At 40.5% G+C, this 20,000-nt stretch overlaps 1 protein-coding gene across 2 annotated transcripts in view; it reads right to left on the reverse strand.

Moving 5' to 3' along the window:
- vps13a (vacuolar protein sorting 13 homolog A) overlaps positions 1–20,000 on the reverse strand; it is an 89,794-nt gene that overhangs the window by 60,007 nt on the left and 9,787 nt on the right. For both annotated transcript variants that reach the window (XM_061902109.1, XM_061902100.1), the window contains exons 6-21: positions 18,583–18,692; positions 15,780–15,839; positions 15,638–15,697; positions 15,412–15,492; positions 15,248–15,305; positions 13,384–13,511; positions 13,198–13,304; positions 12,953–13,124; positions 11,922–11,984; positions 11,691–11,823; positions 11,500–11,594; positions 4,151–4,293; positions 3,840–4,038; positions 3,644–3,758; positions 2,299–2,435; positions 2,011–2,143 (exon numbers count right to left, since the gene is read on the reverse strand). In XM_061902109.1, the coding sequence (XP_061758093.1) occupies positions 2,011–2,143; positions 2,299–2,435; positions 3,644–3,758; positions 3,840–4,038; positions 4,151–4,293; positions 11,500–11,594; positions 11,691–11,823; positions 11,922–11,984; positions 12,953–13,124; positions 13,198–13,304; positions 13,384–13,511; positions 15,248–15,305; positions 15,412–15,492; positions 15,638–15,697; positions 15,780–15,839; positions 18,583–18,692 (1,794 nt within the window). The remainder of the gene's footprint in view (positions 1–2,010; positions 2,144–2,298; positions 2,436–3,643; positions 3,759–3,839; positions 4,039–4,150; positions 4,294–11,499; positions 11,595–11,690; positions 11,824–11,921; positions 11,985–12,952; positions 13,125–13,197; positions 13,305–13,383; positions 13,512–15,247; positions 15,306–15,411; positions 15,493–15,637; positions 15,698–15,779; positions 15,840–18,582; positions 18,693–20,000) is intronic.

Raw genomic sequence — 20,000 nt, forward strand, 5'->3', positions numbered from 1 at the left:
CACAGTTGAAGTGTACCTATGAGGAAAATGAGAAAAGTGTGTTCCTATTACCTGAAACAAATGCGTGTGCTCATTATCATGGCAGACTTAGTAATAGACGAGGAAGATAGCTATTTTTAGACAAATGAAGATTAACAACCATAAGTTTTTAAAGATGAATATATGGAGGATGCACTGCTGGTTATAGAAGCTTAGCGGGCACGAAAAGACGTTGGAGCAGACGGGAAGCCTGACCGAGTCAGGACTGGCGTGACTTGATTACGGTGTAAATGTGGAGCTTTGAACCAAGGTATGTCGACAGAAATTGAGTGTTTACCAAAAATCAACTGGATAACAACGTCCCAGGCCAGCTTAACCAACCGGACAAATGTCTATCGAGTGAGTCACCATACACACACACACATACATATATATATATATATACATATATATACGTATAATTAATATATATATATATCATAATGCTTGCAGAACGCCATGCTTGTTAGTACAGCTACAGTACATACGCTGTCAAGCTAGCTGCGTGCAAACAAAACATGAAATGTGGACTACTACTTTATAGATACAGTAACTTGATTTTTCATGTTTTTCAGCCCGTACAGATTGGTGTCATCAAATAGCATTGTGTTGTGCAGTACAAGCTCAAAAACCATTCAGCTGCTGATGCAGACGCTAGTTTATAGCCGTCGCAAGGCGATGTGTTACTACACAAGAAAAACAGTTCCTCTGTGTTTGCTCGTGCAATAACTATGTCACTACAGCGTGGTTATTATACAAGTTACGGAACATAAAGTTTAGTATTGTTGGCAGTTTTTCGGATGCATTTTTAGAGTGATTTAAAGGCAGAACATATTGCTCCCATTAGCTGCATTGCAAGCCACCTAAAACGAGCTGATCATTGTGAGTTAGTTATTAGGGATGTGCGATAATGGCTTTTTTGTCTATATTATTCCGACACTGTGGAACCGATACAGATATCGATATATACAGTCATGGAATTTACACATTATTTTGCCTAATTTTGTTGTGATGCCCCGCTGGATGCATTAAACAATGTGACAAGGTTTTCCAAGATAAAATCAACTCACGTTATGTAAAAAAAATGCCATCATGGCACTGCCATATTTATTATTAAAGTCACAAAGTGCCTTATTATTTTTTTTAACATGCCTCAAAACAGCAGCTTGGAATTTGGGACATGCTCTCCCTGAGAGAGCATGAGGAGGTTGAGGTAGGCGGGATTGGGGGGGCGGGGTTGAGGTGGGGGGTAGGGAGTAGCGGGGGTGTATATTGTAGCGTCCCGGAAGAGTTAGTGCTGTAAGGGGTTCCGGGTATTTGTTCTGTTGTGTTTTTGTTGTGTTACGGTGTGGATGTTCTCCCGAAATGTGTTTGCCATTCTTGTTTGGTGTGGGTTCACAGTGTGGCGCATATTTGTAACACTGTTTAAGTTGTTTATATGGCCACCCTCAGTTTATGGCTGTTGACCAAGTATGCGTTGCAATCACCTGTGTGTGTGTGTTTGCGTGTGTGAGGAGCCGTAGATATTATGTAATTGGGCCGGCACACAAAGGCAGTGCCTTCAAGATTTATTGGCGCACTGTACTTCACCCTATGTCCGTGTACACAGCGGGTTATTAAAGTCATACATTTTACTTTTTGAAACAGATACCGATAATTTTGAAACCGAAACCGATTATATCCGATATTACATTATAAAGCATTTATCGGCCGATACTATTGGCTCTCCGATATTATCGGACATCTCTAGTTAGAATGCAAAAAAAACCTAAACTATAAGCTGCGGTGCAAGCAACCTAGAACGAGATAATCATTAAGGGTTAGAATGCCAAAAAAAAAAAAAACTAAACCATGTGTTTTTGTCTCTCATAATGATTGTGAACCAAAATAAGGGCAGTTCCCCTCTAGGTAAAAAAATATATTTTTTTGTGTATAATTTCAAAAGTAACAGCCTCTCTGCAGCACACTGTCCAGAGTAGGTTGTGCATCCACCTGGTTTACTGTAAAGGAACTGCAGGTTGTTGAGCTGGATGTCAAAGCCGTCATAAGCTCTCAACATGATGTCTTCCAATTTGCTGGAGCCCACGGTGAGCTGTGGAAGATGCTTCTTGCTTTGACTGGTCATCTACAAAAACAAACACAAAAACAATTTTCGCAAGCCAGCAACTGTTAGCCTCAATGTCATTTCTGTCAGGAAAACCACAATCTTGATGAATGTTGTCAAACGGTCACTACTCTCTGTTAAATTGACTTACTTATTAATATTTGCCCTTTGCCTACCTGTAAGTGTCCAAGATCCAGCAGCATAATGTTCTGAGTGCCGTCGTAGAATCCAGTCTGTGGAATGATGACGTAAGAGGCCATCAGGTTCACATTGAGGTCCAGAACCTTTTGTGTCTCTATCACATACATTAGACCTAAAATAAAAAAAAGAGACAGGCACAATAACTCCTTTATTATTGTTAAAATTATCAATGTTTTTTTTTTTTACATTTTCATTAGTAATGTCAAGAGATTAATTCTGATTATTAGATGAGATATTTTCACTTAGATTTACTAACATTGTGTGGCACATCAAAGGATTGAAGTATATGATATTGTTTGTGTAAAGACATTTATTTTTTTTTATTTTATTTTTTTCTGCCATAGAGGTGTGATATAAACAGTCTATAAATCAATAATAAATCACACATACTCAAGTACAGATTAAACAATAATGTCAAAAATCTGTATCTTTATTCCTTCCACACTAGGAGTGCAATGGTAAGGTAACCCATTGGTTGGCCTAAATGAGACAAAAACAGGTTTCCCAAAATCAAACTCTAGTTATTAAAAAAAAAGTCACTTTCAGCCCTCCTGATGTACTATAGCTTACACCAGTGGTTCTCAAATGAGGGTACACGTACCCTTCGGGGTACTTGAAGGTATGCCAAGGGGTACGTGAGATTTTTCAAAAATATTCTAAAAATAGCAACAATTAAAAAAATCCTTTATAAATATATTTATTGAATAATACTGCAACAAATATGAATGTAAGTTCATAAACTGTGAAAAAATGCAACAATGCAATATTCAGTGTTGACAGATAGATTTTTTTGTGGACATGTTCCATAAATACTGATGTTAAAGACTTCTTTTTTTGTGAAGAAACTTTTAGAATTAAGTTCATGAATCCAGATGGATCTCTATTAAAATCCCCAAAGAGGGCACTTTAAGTTGATGATTACTTCTATGTGTAGAAATCTTTCTTTATAATTGCATCAATTGTTTATTTTTCAACAAGTTTTTAGTTATTTTTATATATTTTTTTCCAAATAGTTCAAGAAAGACCACTACAAATGAGGAATATTTTGCACTGTTATACAATTTAATAAATCAGAAACTGATGACATAGTGGTGTGTTTTACTTCTTTATCTCTTTTTTTAAACCAAAAATGCTTTGCTCTGATTAGGGGGTACTCAAGTCAAAAAAATGTTCACTAGGGGTACATCACTGAAAAAAAGTTGAGAACCACAGGCTTACACCATAGACAAGGCCAACTACTAAAAGGTGCACCTATCTAGGGGAAAGTGTTTTGCAACTTAAAGGCTTTTTTTCTTCTAATAAACGTATGTATTTACTGACCAGTAGCTGTGCGGTCTCTGAACTGCTCCAATTTCATTAACGTAGCGTTGGTGAGCTCGTCCAGCTGAAGGTCATCAGGTGGCATAAAGAAGGCTGACATGGCATTTACTGTTATCTGCCCAAAAAATATATTCAACATATTACACTATTTACGCTGCAAAGACTAAAGGAAAACCACTGCGTGAATGCCACTCACGGCATCGTAGATTATTTCCAGTGCCTGCGATTCGGCATGGAAGCGCTGATTGGCACTTTCATCTGCTGGGTTGGTCTCAAACAAAATGTTGAGCAGGGGGATTCCTGATGCCATGTCTGCCGTCGACGACAGGAGGATTGGGGGCTGCCGGTCATCCGCGAGACCAGTGACCTCGAACGAACTAACCAGGGCTGTGAATCTGTTAAAAAAGAAAAAAGTACATTTTCTTTTAAATAATAAAGCATTTCCTGGGAATTGTTTGCATTTTCCAGAGCTGTGTCTTTATGATGAGTGTAAAAAATTAGACATACTTTAGGGCTTGTGCTCCAGATCTCTGCGTCAGATCAGACATCAGCTCCCCAACAGTCAGCTTGATGATTTCCTTTTTCTCCTTGCTGTTCTTGAGGGACAGGCTCAGCTTGTCCATGTGGAAATTCATCTTCATATCCTCAAACTAGAGTATAAAAACGGGGTAAAAACTATGAAAGTACTGTGCGTGGTAAAAGGGATGTCAATGTATGTCAGTGTTTTCAACTACTGTGCCGTGAGATACAGTCTGGTGTGCCGTGGGATATTAGCTAAATTCACCTATTTGGGTTAAAAATCTTTTTTGCAAACCAGTATTTATAGTGTGCAAATGATGTGTTGCTGTTGAGTGTCGGTGCTGTCTAAAGCTCAGCTGAGAAACCGTGTAATTCTCTTCCATATCAGTAGGTGGCAGCCGGTAGCTAATGGCTTTGTAGAAGTCGGCAACAGCGGGAGGCAGTGTGCAGGTAAAAAGGTGTCTAATGCTCAAACCAAAAATAAACAAAAGGCAAGTGCCCCTAAGAAAAGACATTGAAGCTTAGGGAAGGCTATGCAGAACGAAACTAAAACTGAACTGGCTACAAAGTAAACAAAAACAGAATGCTGGACGACATCAAAAACTTACTGCGGAGCAAAGACGGCGTCCACAATGTACATCCGAACATGACATGACAATCAACAATGTCCCCACAAAGAAGGATAAAAACAAATGAAATATTTTTGATAGTTAAAACAAAGTAGATGCGGGAAATATCGCTCAAAGGAAGACATGAAACTGCTACAGAAAATACCACAAAAAAAGGAAAAGCACTAAAACACTACATACAGGAAAACAGCAAAAAACTTAAAATAAGTTACGGTGTGATGACAGATCGTGACAGTACATCAACTTTGAGACAAGAGATATAGGGATGCATGCTTGGTTTAAAGTCATATCCAACATTTACGACGATTTTTTACTGTCAACTGAGTTTCGTTTTTGGGGTGATTTCTGCTGGTGGTGTGCCTCCAGAATTTTTCAATGCAAAAAGCCCTTTGAGACACTGGTGATTTAGGGCTATATAAATTAAATAAACATTGATTGATTGATTGATTGATTGATTGATTGATTGATTGAAAAAATGTGCCTTGGCTTAAAAAAGGTTGAAAAACACTGATGTATGATTAAACAATTTTTCACTCAGATCAAAGAATGTACACATTCCAAAGTCGGCAAGTATACAACAAAGCACCTGACTTTAAACGGACATTTTAGCCAGTCAAAAACTTGAAGAAATACTTTTCGGGAAAAGTCCCAAAAATGGTGAAAAAACAAGTGAAACATTGAGTGAGGAACAGGAAATGCAACTACCTCACAACTGTCTGGATTATGACGTACCGTTGCATCCGAATGTAATAACCAAAAACAACAATCTTTATATAACACTAACAAACTACGCTCGGATAGTGTGGACCTTTGCCAGACCATTCAGTGATCCAAAATGAAATCACTTGCTCCTTATTCCATTTCTGACATTTCCTGAAAATGTAATCAAAATTTGCGTGTAACGTTTTGCGCTGACATGGCAGGGGCCATGTCCACACGAACACCGATACTTAATAAACGCATACTTATCTCCGCGTTTGGGCTTTTTGTCCACACGCAGACACATACTTGTGTCTTTCAAACCCTGCCCAAAGTGTACAAATCCAAAACTCTCCACTTAGCGCAGGGGTAGAGAACCTATGGCTCTTTTGATGGCTGCATCCGGCTCTAAGATAAATCTTAGCTGACTTTGCTTAACACAATAAGTAATGAATAATTTTGCTGGTAATCACAGTGTTAAAAATAACGTTCAAAATATAAAACATTCTCATGCATTTTAAACCATCCATCCATCCATTTTCTGCCGCACCTGTTCAAGAAGTCGCATTATTGGTAACAAGTATTTAATTTATTATTGATTAGCTTCAGAATAAAAATGTTATTAAAAATAATAAGAGATGTATTGTAATCTAAAAATGTTATTAATTTAAAATGCATGCATTTAGTTGTATTCAGTGTTAAAAAATATTATATGGCTCTCACGGAAATATATTTTAAAATCTTTGGCTTTCATGGCTCTCTTGGCCAAAAAAGGTTCCCGACCCCTGACTTAGTGTATGCATGTTTGCGGCACAAATGGAGACTTGTGATGACGTCACGGTTGTACGCTGTCATTTCCAAGCTCAACAACACTGCCTTGCTGGGTTTAAACACACTATAAGAAGACTTAATGTATGTATGAACGTAAACATGCATCTATCTTCTAATAAAAATCATTCAAAATGGGTTTTGCGACACTCCAGCTGTTTTGGACACTATCATTGTCGAACCTCCACCTGATGGAACAACCTTGACAAGCAAGACTTTTTGCTGTTTTTCATAAGAAAGGTGCAACATTATTGTATGTGTTTAGTCCCTACTTAACGACAAATCATGAAGTTAACTCACGTGTCTTGCGTCCTTTTTTGTAGTAAAAAGCGACCAAACAACTAAAAAATAGCGTCCTCCTTGTTGTGTGTACTGGTATTAAAAACAACAAACACTTCATTAAACATGTACCATATCACGATATCGATTTAATGCTTTATAATCCTACGAGTTTTACAGTGGCACACGCACGTCTGTGCACTTTATATAGGCACTTAAACATGCCAAAGGGTTTCGTTAGTGCGCGCTGATTTTAGAAATAATGTACACATCACTGGACATGTAATACATTACCAAATTGCTGAACAAGTTAGAATTCTATGAGTGTTGGGTTTCAGCAGCACAGGCGTGAATTCGCTATTTAATAATGTTCCCAGGGTTCTGTGTAGGTGCAGGCAGGTTTTGATATTGAGTCCTACTCTCCCGGTTTTGTTCCGTTGTTTCTGTTGGCTTTGGGCCTTGGTTCTCATGGTGTCTCTCTCATTTCGAGGACTGGCTACAGCGTTTCCCGGTAGAGAATTTGCTCTGCTGTGGGTTTCTGTAATAAACTCTTTTTTACGGGAGCGGGTTATTTGCCTTCAGCCCAACCCCTAACCTGAAAGACTGGTGGTATCGCTCTTGGTCCGTTAATGCATTGATTTGAAATTACTTGTAATTGTTTTTAAATTCCTAAATGGTCTGGCCCCACAATACCTGAACGAGCTTCTGCATCATCATACCTCATCTAGAGCCCTAATGTCAGCTGACCAACTGCTGTTGGCGGTCCCTAGATCCAGGCTAAAGACCAGAGGGGAAAGAGCCTTTTCTGTTGCCGCCCCTAAGCTCTGGAACAGCCTTCCGCTCCACATTAGGTCAGCCCAGAGGCTGGGGGTTTTCAAAACCCTTCTTAAGACCTACCTCTTCTTGCTGCCCTTTGACCTGAGCTGAGTCTGCCCACTAGGCCACCATTTCTAGTCCTACCACCCCACTCCTTCGCTTTAGTTTTATTTTTTCTAATTGTCGCACTTTTTATTACTATGATTTTTATTTAGCAAATGTTTTACTTTTTATTCGACCCCTTTTACCGTATTGCTTTTAGCAATTTTTTGTTTGGCTCATTCTTTGTTTATGTTCTTTGTTTATGTTTATGTTCTTTCACAGGCCACAAGACAAAGACCAGAGCTGTTGTGGGGACAATAGAGAGGGCCAATGAGATGAATAACTTCTTTAACCGGTTTAACCAGCCCGTGTCCTCTCCGTCCCCCACTCCCCATCACAGCCACCCCCTGTTCTGCTCCCCTCAACGCACATCCCCCCCCCAGCCATGGCAGCACCCCCCTCCACCACCTCTACGCAGACATTAGTCATCTCTGCAGACCAGGTCAGAGGTCAACTGAAGAAGCTACAGCCAAGGAAAGCAGCAGGCCCAGACAAGCTGTGCCCCCGACTCCTGAAGACCTGAGCTGCAGAACTGGGTGAACCACTTCAAAGGATCTTCAACCTCAGCCTGCAGCTGGGAAGAGTGCCCACCCTCTGGAAGACGTCATGCATCGTTCCAGTTCCCAAAAAGAACTGCCCCAGTGAGCTGAACGACTACAGACCAGTGGCGCTCACCTCTCATCTAATGAAGACATTGGAGCGGCTATTTCTCAGCCTCCTCAGACCACAGGTGCAACATGCCCAGGACAGCCTGCAGTTTGCGTACCAGGAAGGCGTTGGTGTGGAGGATGCTATCCTTTACCTGCTGCATCGAGCCCACTCACACCTGGATAAGGGAAATGGCACTGTGAGGATCCTGTCCCTGGACTTCTCGAGTGCCTTTAATACCATCCAGCCCCGCCTCCTTCAGGACAAGCTCTACAAAATGCGAGTGGACCCCTGCCTGGTTGCCTGGATTTCGAACTACCTCACCGACAGGCCACAGTACGTCAGACTGAAGGACATCACGTCTGACACTGTGATCAGCAGCACCGGAGCACCGCAGGGAACGGTGCTGGCCCCTCTTCTCTTCACCCTGTACACCGCTGACTTCTGCTACAACTCAGAGCTGTGTCACATCCAGAAGTACACGGATGACACAGCCATCGTCGGGTGCATCAGGGACGGCAGAGAGGAGGAGTTTCGGAACCTGGTGAGGGACTTTGTTGTGTGGTGCCACACGAACCTCTTGCAGCTCAATCCGTCAAAGACCAAGGAGCTGGTCATTGACTTTGGGAGGTCGAGTCCACGGTCACAACCTATTGTGATCGAGGGAGTTGAGGTACAGACCGTGGACTCATTCAAGTACCTCGGGGTTTGGGTGGACAATAAGCTGGACTGGACTGTTAACACGGACCACCAGTACAAGAAAGGACAGAGCAGGCTGTACTTCCTCAGGAGACTGCACTCCTTCAACATTTGTAGAAAACTCCTGTGGATGTACTACCAGTCTGTGGTTGCCAGTGTTCTGTTCTACATGGTAGTGTGCTGGGGGGGCAGTACATCTAAGAAGGACAGCTCCAGACTTCAGAAACTGATCAGGCGGGCCGGTTCTACAATCGGAATGAAACTGGACTCACTGGTGACGGTGGCAGAGAAGAGGACTGTTGACAAACTAGTAAGCATCCTGGATGATGCCAGTCACCCTCTGCATAGCGTTATCAGTAGCCAGAGGAGCCTGTTCAGTGCTAGACTGCTTCATCCCAAGTGCAGGACTAATAGACTCAAGAACTCCTTTGTCCCACACGCCATTAGACTGTACAACTCCTCTCTGGGACGGGGGGTGGGGGGTACAAGGATGACAGGGGATTCAAAAAATTAACAGTGCAATACATTTTCATAACATGGTCACTACTGCCTACATTGTCTTGTTATATTCTTATTTTACCGTTATATTGTTATTCCCATTGTTTTTATTCTTTTTGTAATATTTCTCTATTTTGCTTCCTTTTAAACCCCCATTATTTACTTTTTACTCTTTTTTAAATTGATCTCAACTCTGTACACTGCTGCTGGAATTTTAATTTTCCTGAAAGAACTCACCTGAAGGAATCAATAAAGTACTATCTATCTCTATCTATCTGTTTCTATTGCTCTATGCTTTTTTAACCTGTAAAGCACTTTGGTTCAATTTAAAAGTTGTTGTAAACGTGCTATATAAATAAAATTGACTTGACTTGACTTGGTCCGGTCTCTACTCTTTGACCTGTTCGGCATGGGAGACCCTGCCAGGAGTACTAGACTCCAGCCGACATATCTGTAGAGGTAATGGAGGCGCACGAACTACCCCATCACAATAAGGTGGTGCTCCCTTAAACAATGAGGATCAATGCAAGAAACCAGGAAAAATCCAATCAATGAACAAGATGTCAAAAAGGTAGACCAGTTCACCAATTGGGAGCCACAGTTTGTAAAGAGGGAGGCGGCATGAAGGACCTGAGGAATAGACTGTCAAAAGCGAGAGGCACATTCATCAGACGTGGAAAGACCTGGAGCTCCAACAGCATCACAAGAAGAACAAAACTAAAACTGTACCAGTGGTAGCAGTATTGCTATACGGGTGTGAAACCTGGAAAATGAACCGAGGAGATAACAGGGCAGTTGACGTATTCCAAAACAAATGCCTGCGAAGAATACTCAGAATCTGCAGGCAAGATCACATCAGTACTGAAGAACTGCTGGAAAGAGCGAATATGAAGCCACTCAGTGACGATGTAAAGCTACGAAGATTGAAGATGATTGGACACATACTACGGGCAGGACCACAACAGCAATTGCAGCATAGCTATGACCTGGGCACCAGAGGGGAAAAGAAGAAAGGGAAGACCAAAGACCACCTGGAGGTGTACAGTTGAGAAAGAAAGGAAAGAGGCAGGATGGAACTCATGGTCGGCGGCGAGGGCTGCAGGAGCTGATCTTGAGAAGTGGAGAACCTCTGTGAGGGCCGAATGTGCCACGAGGCACTAAGTAGATAGGTACCAGGTAACAGGCAGGTAGGTTTTAAAGATAAATGCACATGTCATTGTACATCTAAAAACAATCAAAATAAACATAATAGGAGGTGTAAGGCCTCAAGTCAAATTTTGCTGTTTTTTCAGGCTTCTGATTGGACAAAATGTGCATGACAGCAGCTATATGCATTTGTGTCTAGACATAGACAGTTTTGAAACTACACTTGAGTGGATGGACATTGTTTTATCCTAAATATGTGTTTTTGAAACTCTCTGTGTTCGTGTGGACATGGCCTGAGTGAAGCCTCTTGTCAGTCATCTATTGTCTTTGTGTGAGTGTAGGCGGGGCAGCAAGCTTACACTTCTAAAGTTGAAGCTTGTAACATAAACATAAAGTAACGTAATAGAAATAATCCCGATCTGACCCAAAGTTTAATGACCTGTTCCTTGGACATTTCTAAAAAATTCCTGAATATTAAACAAAAATCCGCTAATATCTTTTTGAGCTATCCATAGCAGAATGAAAGAAACAGAGTGAACATTATTCATTGTCAGCCATCCACTGTCTTTGTCTCTGCGGGAAGCTAGCATAAACATATTACACACAGAAATGTAAAGTTCTGAACCGATGTCGTTGTGGCTTGTGTAGCCCTTTAAGGCACTTGTGATTTAGGGCTATATAAATAAACATTGATTGATTGATTGATAAACTTAAGGTAACACAGTAGAAATGAACCGGATAAAGACCAAAATCTCAGATGTTCCTTATCTCGTTATTAAGTAACTAACTAACTAACTAACTAACTGACTAACTAACTAACTAACTAACTAACTAACGGCAACAGTTACATAACCTTCAGGTGGTGTTATTTAATATGGCGCACAATTTGGCTTGCCATTGACAACAGAGCAAAAATTATGCATTTTTAAATATAGTGTGCAAATGGCCTCATTGTGTGCAACATGTGGGTGCTGAGCAAGGGAAGACACTTACATCTTTTGGAAAATTGGGGTTAGTTGCGTTCTCACTGTATCCGATGGCAGCGTAGAGCTTTAATTTTTCTGTGCCGGTTAACAGCTCATCAATGGCTACGTAGAAACGAAACATAATATTGAAAGTGAACATGGGAACAAGTGCGCTCCTGTACTACTTTTTGCAGCGGCCCGATCATGAACCGGCTGTACCTCCGGGTTTGGCCTCTGTTGTTTGGGTCTCGGGCATTCCTCCCCAATTCCACATCCAGCTGATCCAACCTTGAGTCTCCTCTTCTTCCATTTTCAGGCCTGGGCGAAAAATATGCAGGCCTGCCTTGCTTGCCTGCGTAGAAATGAGATGCTTTGGTGCAGTACTACAGCAAGTAGTATTGTGGTTTATACAATTCTTATGCATGCCTCGTAAAAAAGAGCTTACTATACCTCCACTTCAGCCTGCTGTCTTGCCAGTGTGATGTTAAAAATATCCAGGTTCTTCTCAAACTCCTGAGAACATAAATTAAAAACATTTTAATACCCCAAAAAGGATCTTGCTAAGACCAGCATAAAAAATTAAAAACGTTGATGTTTTATTTATAGATATATCGAACATTACAATGATGGTGGGTCTTGAACATAGCCAATGGCTGAGCGCAATCAATTTTAACTTGTACTTTCTGCTGATTGGCTGTTGATGCATGGCAGTGCAAATTTCATTATCTTTCATTATTATTCATCACGGTGGCAGAGGGGTTAGTGCGTCTGCCTCACAATACGAAGGTCCTGCAGTCCTGGGTTCAAATCCAGGCTCGGGATCTTTCTGTGTGGAGTTTGCATGTTCTCCCCGTGAATGTGTGGGTTCCCTCCGGGTACTCCGGCTTCCTCCCACCTCCAAAGACATGCACCTGGGGATAGGTTGATTGGCAACACTAAATTGGCCCTAGTGTGTGAATGTGAGTGTGAATGTTGTCTGTCTGTGTTGGCCCTGCGATGAGGTGGCGACTTGTCCAGGGTGTACCCCGCCTTCCGCCCGATTGTAGCTGAGATAGGCGCCAGCGCCCCCCGCGACCCCGAAAGGGAATAAGCGGTAGAAAATGGATGGAAAATGGATATTATTCATCAGTGGTGATACTTGTCCATTTTACAGGTGATTTTTATTTGTGTGTCCATCATTCGTGTAATATATGTTTTATAGTGGAGTGAAGTGAATTATATTTATTTAGCGCTTTTCTCTAATGACTCAAAGCGCTTTTACATAGTGAAACCCAATATCTACGTTACATTTAAACCAGTGTAGGTATCAGTCGGAGCAGGTGGGTTAAGTGTCTTGCCCAAGGACACAACGGCGGTGACAAGGATGGTGGAAGCGGGGATCGAACCCGGAACCCTCAAGTTGCTGGCACGGCCACTCTACCAACCAAGCTATAAATGACGGGGAACTACTGGATTCCCGCTTTCCCTTGCTGCAAGCCCACCTCAAGCTCCTTGAGTAGCTCCACGCCGGGTTTCTTGCTTGTGATCTTGAGCTTGTAAAGCCCACGGTAATGCTTCACCATCATCCGGTGCTCCCGTATGTGTTCCCATGACCACATGCGCAGTCGAGGCTGAACATCCACCTCCAGGACACTTGTAATGACGTACGACCACCTGTAAAGAATACATGAACAAAATGAAGCTTTGCAGTTGATGTGCAAAGGAATGATGGCCAAGATGGTCTCACCATAGGTCGGCATGGTTATGAACATAGATATCAGGTCTGTATTTCCTGTATGGCAAGTTACGGGACATCATGTCCACTGAGGCTAGAAGTTCTAGGATACTGATGTACTGTTGAAAAAAAATGAACACAGCCATTACTAGCGCTACTACAGTGGCGTTGACAAATAAATAAAACACACATGCCTACCTGGGGCCTGTTCAATTCAATAGCCACCTCACTGAGATTGACCATAAGGTCTATTTTGGGGTACGAAAAGTCCACATCAGACCTGGGATTCATGCAAAGTTTAGCATCCGCAGAAATTGGGCGTAAAACTGCAGGAGGGAAAAAAAAAAAAGGGTGCTTAAAACTCAAATTCTCTGTTAGGTTTACTCTGAAATGAGGATTGATTTTACTAGTACTATTTGAGGAAACCTTAAAGTCAAGTCGAACAACCCAAAAGTCATGCAGTTTAGAACTTAACCAAAATGTTCTGGAGAAATGTGAAAATTACTTTAACAGGAGATTACCAAAGATAACAAAGAAGAAAAGAGCGATGATAACGCAGAAGTGATATTTTGACATGAAAATTAATGCATAAAACACGTTTTCGGAGACATTTCACATTCCTGAAATATCCATACCAAGAATCATTATCACTGGAGACTAATGCTAAACAGTCAGTATTGTTGCAGTCGGTGTAGGGCTGGGCGATATGGCCTTTTATTAATATCTCAATATTTTTAGGCCATGTCACGATACACGATATGTGTATCAATATTTTGCCTTACCCTTGAATGAACACTTGATGCATATAATCACAGCAGTATGATGATTCTGTGTCTACATTAAAACATTGTTGTTCATACTTCATTAATAAATGCTTATTTTATACTTTCATGCAGAGAAGGATATCACAACTAAGTCAATTGATCAAAACTGTATTTATTAAAGTTATTAAGCAGTGGCACAAACAATCATGTCATTTCCAAAACAGAAAGTGCAAGATTGTCAGAGACATTTTAAAACAAGCTAGGAGTGCACTTTTGCGCATGTCACTAAGATGACGTATTCAAACAACACAGAATTAAAGTGCACTTTTTGTACTGAACGCCACTACAATAGTTTAAAACAAATAAAGTGCACTTTTGTGCATGATGTCACACAAAATATTTCAATAACTGTCAAATAAAAATGAGCTGCATAGTAGGAAATCAAATAGTATATGTCCTTTGCTATGTAGTAGGTTCCTGCGGACGTTATCTACTTCTGTTGTTGACTATTTTTTTCATACGGTTTTGATCTGGAAATAGTTGCTCCGGCATTTTGTTGGTGTGGCACCGAACGGAGATGTTGACATGCAGAGTTTCAAGCACACCTTATTACCTTGCAGGTGACTTTTCAAATGATGCTACATTAGCAGTGGTGCTACTTTTTGTAGCAACGCTTTTGCCGCATATTTGTTCAACAATGAAGCCAAACCACCGCCAGACGATGGACCCTGTGCTGTTTTTCTTGGGAATTAATTCTTTCTTCATTTGTTACCAGATTTGCACCTTCTCTCTCTCTAATATTACCACTCGCACCGCACCGTTAGCATCACAGTTAACGTTACCATGTCGCTACCTGTCTGCTTCGCGGGAGCGTGTGATGTTGCACGCGTGACATATGTAAGAAGGTGCGCTTAATTTAAGTCTCTGTGAGAAGGAGAGACAACAAAGAGTGGGAAACGCATGCAGTGTAATACCCGCAGCTAAATGCAGCTGCGTGAGAACATATACTCGAATATCACGGTATAGTAATTTTCTATATCGTACAGAGACAAACCCGCTATATATCGAGTATATCGATATATCGCCCAGCCCTAAGTCGGTGCATGCATGCAATGCCTTTAACTGCAAAGCCCACATTGACCTACATTTATTTAATTTTAAGGTATAATTTGAGTGAAGGAAAGATCAAGAATATATCAAGTGAACAGGCATGCTATGGTATAAGCCCTGTCATTAAAAGAGCGACACGTTTACCATGTTTTACTTAATTGAAGCAGAAGAAAAAGCCTGACACTCACTGAAATCATGGGTGGTGGGAAGAGCACCACTGATGTCCATGGTTTTCTGGAGGCACATCTATAAAAAGACCAAGGGAAGAAAAATTGCATTGCATTTTTTGTTTTGTATCCACTAAGGAACTGTGTGAATCCAAGTAGGCTAATAAAAAAAACATTTGACTCACCAATGCCTCCTCAGAACTGCGATTGGAGAAGAGGATAGATTTGACATTCCAGTAGGCAAACAGTTTGTCTAGTTTAACCAACTAAGAGGAAGGAGACATGCAGACAATCAGAACTATGCATCCTGATAAGCCTCAGGCAGCAATTTCGGACATCCACATCAAGGACACATGAAAACATTAAATCATAATACAAAAACAATTGCGGATGAGTTAACGAAAGTCTTACTTTGTAGAAAAGCCTGGCATTCTCATCCAAAAGACAGGGGTTCCAGTTCTCGTCGGAGGTCTACGGGGTCAAATTATTGATAGTATATTGTGTGCTGAACAGAAAATAAAAAATCAACAGGCTGGACATCACATGACATTACCTGGAGACTGAGGTTTTCCAGAGACACACCAAAGGACAAAGGACAATATGGATTGGTCACCTAAGGAGAAGGAACATATTTTTATTAACCCAATCCTGAAGAGTTACCATACTGACCCAAATATGTGTGTGTTTTTTTATGCCCCATTAGAAAATCTGAAGAATAACCAGATGTTTAATATAGTATACAAAGCCTACAGGTTTAAACACGCAAACCAACGGGTAGTGTCAAACAACTTCTACCCCAAAGCGAGTCTGAGCTTTTCTTCCTGTCACTCACACCTAGTGAGATGCCAGCTAGAAAGTGTGTCTAAAAAGGTTCTTAACAAATAACAGAGGAGTTATGATGCTAATTTGAAAATAATAGTGATCAATGAGGCAGAATCCTCACTGTCCAGCAGCTAAGAAATATGATTCTTTATAGTCAATTAAAACCAGTGCTGCCAAATAATTATTAGTTTTAATTTGGAATAATAAACTTGCCTGCCTAATATTTTAGATTTTTTTATTCAACCAGGGAAAAAAATCCATTGACATTAAAAACATATTTTTCAAATGAGTCCTGGCCAAGAGGCAGCAAAGTTACACATAAAATGACATTCACATTACACATTAAAAAGACAGGATGGACACCAAGTAAAACAGTTACAGATAACTGAGGCTCCTTCTAATGCTTTCAGTTTAATTTTTTAAAAGCATTTAAGGATAAAAATTCAGTCAGCTTCCAGTCTCTTTGTAACATGTTCCAAGCACAAGGAGCCGCATTGACAAAAGCTCTTTTTTCCCCTTGCTCAATGCGAGCAAACGGGACAGAGAGCAACAGCTGATCGTTGGATCTCAGTGCATAAGAGTTTGTACTTCTCTGTAAAATCAATCTACAAATGTAATCAGGCAATAGTCCCAGAAGAGCCTTATGAATAAAAGTGTACCAACGACACTGTCTCCTACTGGACAGTGGAGGCCATCCCACCCGAGAGTACAAGTCAGAGTGGTGTTTCATGGGTCTACAAGTTTGTGATGAACCTCAAAGAAGCACGGTAAACAGTCCAACATCTGAAGACAGGAATGAGTAGCATTCATATAAAAAAGATCACCATAATCTAGCACAGATAAAAAGGCGGCAAGAGACAGCACGCTTTTTTGCACGAAAAGAAGAACAACATCTCTTATTACGGTAGAAACCCCTCAATTTAAGTTTTAGTTTCTTCACAAGTTGATCAACAAAAGGTTTAAAAACGAGATTGTGCTCAATTAATATTTAGATTCATGCACCACTTCTACGACATTCCCTTCAAGAGTGTACACTACCGGAGGAGTTTGAGGCACTTTCTTATGTTTGGAAATTCTGCACAGCGACAACAGCATTCTGCAGGGAGTTAACAACCTGTTTAACAGATGACCCAGAACAATAAATAATTGCGTCGTCAGCATAAAAATGCATATTAGCATCAGAGAAGTGTTATTTAAGATCATTGATTCATTAAAATAAATAACAGTGCGCCAATACAGATCCCTGAGGCACACCTTTATGAACATTGACAAATTCTGAACAAAGGCCCTTGTATTTAATACACATAAATATAAATTGCCTTATAAAAAAGACCCAAATATTTGGACACAAATGCAATTCAATTGTCAGAATATCATACAGGTATATGTTTTTAATGTTCTACTTGAATACAAATTATTTATTTGCCCAAAACTTTGCAACAATTTTATATAAAGTCCCATTTGAGTTTATTTTGAAGTGAAATTTGTCTCTGAGAACACCTGTTGGAGTCTTCCCATTCCTCTTATCACCCGACGTATGCATTGACCTGATCACTGACCGTGTAAAAACCCGAGCTGCCATTCAGCAAACCAGGTAAAGAGGCATGTGGGGTCAAAATAAATTGTGTGATTAATCTCCATTTATACATGATTAGTGCATTATTATTTTTTTCATTAAATGAGTTAACTCGTTAAATTAGACAACCCTAATAAATACTGATATCAAAAATATGATTTTTTTTTTTTAAATATATATTTTCCAAAAACGAGTCTTCTTTCAGAATAATTCTATCTAAATCATCACAATACTTTGTGTTTAAATGAGTTCCTGGCAAGAATACAAAAGCTTTCTTTAAACCTACCATGAGTAAGGCTCGTAAAACTCCTCTGTGTAGGGTGTAAGCAAGATGAAGGCGTCCCGGCGTCTCTCCTGAATTGAGCCAAATTGAATTCTGTCTCTGTTTGATTATTTGCTTCTTGTCTTGTTTAATAGATGTCATCAGTGCTTGAACCTGACACATCTTATATTCTGGTCAGAACTGTGTTTTGACTGTACTCTACTTCTAGACTGCAAACACCAAGAGTGTGCAAAAAAATTGATGCATGGACGATTATACATTTTCTTCACCCATACTTGATAACAGTATTTTCCTTTTCTGTGTGGCCCTAATTTCCATTGATCAGGGGTCAGCGGCCCACAGCTCTTCAGCATCCTTGTTGTGGCTCCCTTCAGAGTATGTTTTTTAATTAATATTTTTGAAATGCTTCCTGCCTCTCTGTGAGGACCGGATGAGTGCGGGGAAGGCAAATAAAAGGGAGGGGAAGACATTTTTAAAACAAATAAGTCGTGTTATGTTTTGCGGCTCCAGATTATTTTTTAGAGGGTGAAACATGAGAGTAAAAGGTTGCCGACCCCTGTCCGAGGTAATTATCAATTATTTTATTCCTACATCATGATAAGTTGGGAAAAAAGTTGCTTCCTGGGCAACACTTTGGTCACCCCTGGCAAACACAAAGACAACAACAGAACTCACATTGTCCTCATAGCGAACATGGATGTTGGAGATCTTCACTTGGACATTTTTGATGATCTGAGTGACAAGCTTTTCCATAAAAGTGTCCTGTTTCTGGAGCGAAGGATTCTCTGCAAATAAATAGAATACAACTCATGACGACTGACTCGTCTCCTTATCTTGTGACACTGTGAACAGGGTTTCCCCTAATGGATTTGATTGTGGCGTTACGCCACAGCAACATATTCACCACCACACTTTAAACATCAATTATTTGAATGTGAAAACAAAATAAATATAATGTATTTTAGCATCCAGAAGAAGACACAGAAAGTCAGACGCTCTTTTTATCTATTATTGCCAATTTTATGCTAACAACAAGTATTTCCTCCATGCACACGTCTCCATGTTTCACGCTTAGATACTCAATATGTCCTCATTCTCCACCCACACCGTGTGTTTAAAGACCATGGGAAAAATTAACACCATAACCCACTAACATACACAATAACACCAGCATGTAGTTACTTATTTAGTTTATTATTTGCGCACTATTGACTAGTGATACACTGAAAATAGATGTACTTTGATCACCGGAACAGCACTACCCAAACCGAATGTTGTGATGACGTAAGCCATGCGCACGGCATTGTCTGGACCGGAGGCAGCATGTCCGTGATGTGGATGTACTGTAATGTACCCGAGATATACCCGTAGACAACGATCTTCACATTTGAAGACGACACTAGCGGCTATCAAGGAGAGAAAGGCTCCCAGCAGATAAAGCCAGTGTGACGTTTAGGATCTCTGCAGCTCGCTTTTCGTCGCGACCATGGAGCGACAGAAGTAAAAAGTCTCTAAACACGAGTACTCTATAATAACACCAGAAATAGATGCCAGATTTGTTGCCAGTTGTTTTTAAAAAATAAATAGTAACTAAAAGGTTGGATGAATCCCTAATGAATTATCAAAGTACATTTTACGATACACAGCAACAATTGAAAGATAAAGTAAAACTAGAGATGTCCGATAATGGCTTTTGTGCCGAGATCCGATATTCCGATATTGTCCAACTCTTAATTACCGATATCAACCGATACTGATATGTACAGTTGTGGAATTAACACATTATTATGCCTAATTTTGTTTTGATGCCCCGCTGGATGCGTTAAACAATGCAACAAGGTTTTCCAAAATAAATCAACTCAAGTCATGGCAAAAAATCCCAACATGGCACTGCCATATTTATTATTGAAGTCACAAAGTGCATTTTTTTTTTTTAACATGCCGTAAAAAAAGCAGCTTGGAATTTGGGACTTGCTCTTCCTGAGAGAGCATGAGGAGGTTGAGGTGGGCGAGGTTGGGGGGGCGGGGTTGAGGTGGGGAGGCCTAGGGGGTAACAGGGGTGTACATTGTAGCATCCCGGAAGAGTTAGTGCT

Source organism: Nerophis ophidion, linkage group LG01, assembly GCF_033978795.1.
Source record: "Nerophis ophidion isolate RoL-2023_Sa linkage group LG01, RoL_Noph_v1.0, whole genome shotgun sequence".
Taxonomy (NCBI): Eukaryota; Metazoa; Chordata; class Actinopteri; order Syngnathiformes; family Syngnathidae; genus Nerophis; species Nerophis ophidion.